General features: G+C 31.9%; 1 protein-coding gene across 1 annotated transcript; it reads right to left on the bottom strand.

Moving 5' to 3' along the window:
• Nucleotides 1-2,929: 2,929 nt before the first annotated feature.
• On the bottom strand, nt 2,930-5,052 carry LOC103572182 (fork head domain transcription factor slp1). The gene has a single exon (XM_008550666.2). The coding sequence runs from the start codon at nt 4,819-4,821 to the stop codon at nt 3,553-3,555; it is 1,269 nt and encodes a 422-aa protein (XP_008548888.1). The 5' UTR covers nt 4,822-5,052; the 3' UTR covers nt 2,930-3,552.
• Nucleotides 5,053-5,488: the final 436 nt, after the last annotated feature.

Here is a 5,488-nt window from a genome sequence, read left to right as displayed (position 1 = left end):
CGTATGTATGTAGTGTAAAGTAAATATATGTACTTTCATTTGAGTCGCACCACTATGCTGTGATGATCTACTGCGTGATATATAGGCTACATAACACTGGCTAGATAATATGTACAGAACAAGAGCACAGCAGGCGAGTACGGGCCCTTCAAACGCGCTTAAAGTCCACGATGTGGACGCGAGCGTGGACCATTATCTTATTTACGCCTCATTGTCTCAATGTATCATACCAATATACTGTCGCCCGCACCGTGTACGCGCCCTGTAAGCTCATCTGGATATGTGCACGCGTATTACTTCGTGTTAACTCATATGCCATTACATGTAGCTAATTTATACAAATAAATATACATCTATATAGATATATTGATATACGTTGATGATGATTATTGTGTATATTATTTTATTATCTTCAATGCTATTTCATTTCCTAAGTGGACTACATTGAAAAATTGTTATTGTTTTTAATACACTGGAAAAATTTCAACCACATGGAAATTTATTTAGACAATATTTTTAACTCAATCTTGCACTCGAGCAAGGAATTAGAATTCTTGTGTACGATAAAAAAATATTGGTTTTTTAGAGTCATTTGTGATATTGTTATTAAAGGTATTTAAACTCTCTAAGTATGTACCAAATACATTTTTATTAGCAACGAGTACATAAGAGTGTCATAAATAAGGCACTGAATAATTTTATAACCATTTTTCTAGTGTAATAAATTATTTTAATTACAATTCATCTATTAAAATTATCAGAAAAAAATAAAATATCGGAAACGGTCGACCCTGCGAGCAAATTTCACAACTTATTCAAGCTCGAAAAAAGTTATGTCCTGTCTCGAGCTACGAAAATTAAAAAAATTCCTAAAAAATGAGATAAATTTTAATTTTTTAAATGTTTCGTCGCCGATATCTTTTGAACTCACCAACCGATTTTGGTGTTTAATGAGACGTTTGACGCAATTTTTAGCTTCTCACGTTGAAAAATTTTGTGGATTTAATCCGTTCAACGATTTTGAATTTATTAGAAAAAAAAACATTTTTGGAATTTTTTTCTTCAACGATATCTCTTGAAGAAAGTGTCCGATTTTGATGGTTGAGGCTGCATCCAATACATTTTTTTTTAGTTTTAGAGCTGATTAGATTTTGGAATCAATCTATCAAGTTTGTTAAGTTATTCGGAAAATTATATTTTTAGTATAACTCGAAACGCACTGTACCAATCGAGCTCAATTTTTCACAGAATCTAGGAATCGTTAATCCACTTTGAACGCCGTATCAACGATCCAAATCGATTCATCCGTTTAAAAGTTATAGAATAATCACACACATACATATGTACACTCGGGCATTATCTATAAAATAGTCTGACTATAACTTCCTAAGACCACAAAATTTTGAGATCTGTTCAAAACTCGGTTTTCGGAAATCGTACCGAAACCAATCTTTCCATTTGTTTTGGAATACTTTCAATCAGCTTAACGGGAAGTTAAAAAAAACCTAGAATAATGAAAATTAATAAAAACTAAAATAGTATATTTTTAAATTTTATAAGAAGTAAATTATTTTCATAAAATTTAACACATTTTTGTAAACGTCATTCATCCTTAATTTCTTCATTATTTATCGATTTTCATTAATAATGTTAAGATCTTCTTTTTTATACTTTTATCCAGGTGAATAAATTTGATTATATTTTATATATAGAGCTTCTGAATTATTGATTAAATAAAAAATAATGATATTTGTAATTTGTACACTAAATATATAAAAATTTTTTAAATCTCAATATTTTGTTAAAAAAATTTAAAGTAGAAGCACTGGATATATTATTTGATATTTATAGAATAATTACGAATGTTCTGAACTTAAAAAAGTGTGTTAATAGTTTTTAGTACATGTATGATATAATATGTGATATAAATAAATGTAAATTATAAGGTGTCAATGAAATGTCAGCTAAAGCATGCATGCAAATAGTGTAATATTTTTTAGTGTATCGTGACATTAGAACACCAGTCGATGAATAGCATTATCTACGGTAAATGTAAAGAGATTGAGTTTAATAGTTCATAACGTTCAATCAATATAGAATACATGTTTTCACTCAATTCTGTGCTTATACGCCATAGACTGATCATTTATAAAGAAATAATGTATGCATAACCTGAATTATTTGAAATGCTACATAGTAAATATTAGCTTGACTTATTTTCAACTTGAAAAAAAAAATTTCAAAAATCTTAGTTTTTTTTTTTTTTTTTTTTTTTTTTTTTTTTTTTTTCTTCTAACGAATAGCAATAAACCATCAATTCATCTTCATATTACTACTCGGAGAAATTTAAAAATGGAGAGACACTTGAAGGCTAAATTTTGGCCGAAGACATTAAACCCCCAACAACATGGTGAACCCCAACAACATGGTTCAAATACAAACAGAAATATTTTTCTGAAGGTCACAATATTAGTTTATGGTCATTTTTGGGATAGAGCAATAAACAGTTTACCTGCATGCACAACAAGAAAGTTATCTTGAAAATATTGTTTATACCGTCTCTCTATTTCAATAATATTATTCAAGCTACTGTTATTCTATTCTCTAATATATTTACATTTTAAATATTTTGGATACTTACTTTAACTTTGACATTCTTTTATTCTTAATTAAATCAAGACAAAAGAACCGCTGGCTAATTGATTTTTGACGACAATGGTGGAAACGATTAAAATTTTAAAAACTTGATGAGAACGATGAGTAATAAAAACAACAAAACCTTTATCTACCTGATAAAAATATCATTATACTAAACGTTAAAAACTATGAATAATTTATTTTAAGTAACTAAGCAAAATAAACTTAATATGAAGAAATAATCTACAAGGGTTTAGGTAATTGATGATCATAAAAATAATGAAACAAATAATTTATATAAAAAGAAATTTTGAACATTTATTTTCACATTTATACAGACAATATCTGTCACTCTCTCATTGCTTCGTTTATATACAAGAAAAAAATTTTATATTGAGATATCAATAATAAAATTAATTATCTATTTAATCTTTCTCTCCTCGCTCTATATAATTATTTACATTTCAGCGCTCTATTAACAAAATCAATTGCAGTGCGAATACACATCGTACATAACGAGAGTTTGATAATAAACCTCCTACATTTATTTGTTTTAGTTTATCAATACATATAATATATACATAATAATAATCCCTATGTACAATTCTATATATATACATATATATAAATAATATATATATTTTATATTCTTACTTTTTAATATCATCACTCATGAGGCTCATAGCTTCAAATTTGGTAATTGCAACTCATCATCAAACTCATCAATAATTAATAAAAACAAAAAAATCTACTTGTTCAAATATATATAAAATTATATCACTTTTAAGTTAAAAAAAAAAATCCAGTCGATAATCACTTTTGAATTTAATTTTTTTGATTTAAAATAAAATAATTTACGTGAATTGAACAAAAAAAAAAATAAATGATTTAAAATAATAAATGAATCTAAAAAATTCAACTTTGTCGACCAGTAAGAACAGTTATAGGCTTAAGCAATAATTGGGGCGAATTTGGTTGAAGTTGTCGTGTCTGTTGTCCGACGGAGTTGCAAAGTGATACCGGTGGTGAATGTGGTGACATTGGCTCGGGACTACTACCTGGAGATGCCGTCGTCGATGTTGGTTGACTCGGAATATGCTGTCCCAAGTGGTACCGTGGCTGTCCGAAAACAGCTTGATGATGTTGTTGCTGCTGCTGTTGCTGCACAGCCAAATGCCTCAGTGTTGCATAGAAGTCGTAAGGATTTGCTGGCGTTGGTACACTAGTAGGTGCTGGTATACCATTTGGATAACCAACTGGGGCAGATTGAAGCAGCCTTTCCATGGAAAATCCTCCATGAGCAGAAGGTGCTGCTCCTGCTGGAAGTGCATGTGGCTTACAAGGCATGCCAGCGTTTGTAGCACCAGGTAACAAACTGGCTGGATAACCAGCTGGAGTTGCGTATGGACCAGTTGCCGGTGGATATCCCGCCGCACGATGTAAGTACGGTAATGTATAAATAGATCCTGGCCACGCATGAGGAGCATATGGAGTTGGATAAAGTGAACTCATGATAACATTACGTTTAAATGCAGCTAATCTCGATCTTGATGCTGCTGTTGTTCTTCTTCGTAATTTTCCAGTACTTCCACCAATAAATACATCTTCGGAGCTTGCGTCCAACATCCAGTAGTTTCCTTTACCAGGGTCATCGTAATGACGTGGTACTTTTACGAAACATTTGTTCAATGATAAATTATGACGAATTGAATTTTGCCATCCTTGTTTGTTATTCTCATAATACGGAAAATTTCGCATGATGTACTCATAGATACCATTTAATGTCAAACGTTTTTCTGGACTTTGACGAATGGCCATCATAATAAGAGCATTGTAACTGTATGGCGGTTTTTCAGTTTTTTTCTTACTCTCATCGTTATTTGAATTTTGTTGACTGGATGGACTATCAGATGATGATGAGGCGTTTCTTGAACAATCTAACGGCGGTGTTTCAGCACCGTCGCCAGTAACATCCAAATCACTTGATTCATCACCACTGTCGTCAACATGAGATACATCTGATGCCGAAATGGACTCACTTGTCGCGGGTGTTGAGGATTGCGTACCAGAGCATGCTTCTGGTAAGATGCTCCGAATACTAAAGTTCGTTTTTAATGTTGAGCGCACTGGTGGCGGAGATGCCGTTACAGTGTGCTGCTCACTTGAACCTTCCATGTTAACCATTTTAAGTCACTAATATAAAATTAACAAACAGTTTATCCAGTAGTAAAATAAAAAATAAATAAAAACACTTTTATTTATCACTTCAACAAATCACCACACGAACTTGATTTATTAATACAAGTTATAGTTTGTTAAAAATGATGATTATTTATCAAGAGAATAAAATCCCATTCACTGTGAATCCGTAATAAACTGAACTGAACTAGTGTCGAACTGAGCTGCTCGAGTGATCTCTCGGTTCTGTCGGTTTCCCACCCTCTCAGACCCTTATATATCCAAGTTAAGCCCCGCCTAAATTTTCTGTAAGACGCGCCCGCACTTGGATACTCTACCAATGACAGTGGATTGTTGTCAAGTTAGATCCCCACTCAGTGTTATGTTTGTGCCCAATGTTTGACAGCAAACAACGCAAACAGAGAGAAGCTCGGCGTTGGTTGGAATAAATAATAGTGGGGAGCGCAGCCGCAACACATATTCGAATACAAACAAATCCGGTTGAGACTTTACACACTTTGTCTGATCTTATGTAGCTTCGTTTTATATACAATGCGATATTAAATCCATTTGCCTCTGTATCTTCACCGTTTATCATACAAACACATACTAGGTATGTTTGAAAATACTTTATTTGTGTATATGTTTAAGAGCGATAGATGTATTGGATGAT

This window comes from Microplitis demolitor, chromosome 3 (genome assembly GCF_026212275.2).
Source record: "Microplitis demolitor isolate Queensland-Clemson2020A chromosome 3, iyMicDemo2.1a, whole genome shotgun sequence".
NCBI classification, from domain to species: domain Eukaryota; kingdom Metazoa; phylum Arthropoda; class Insecta; order Hymenoptera; family Braconidae; genus Microplitis; species Microplitis demolitor.
This window is presented reverse-complemented; position numbering and strand designations above follow the sequence as displayed.

Coding starts and splice junctions, on each gene's coding strand:
- LOC103572182 (XM_008550666.2), bottom strand. CDS start 4,821: ATGGTTAACATGGAAGGTTCAAGTGAGCAGCACACTGTAACGGCATCT.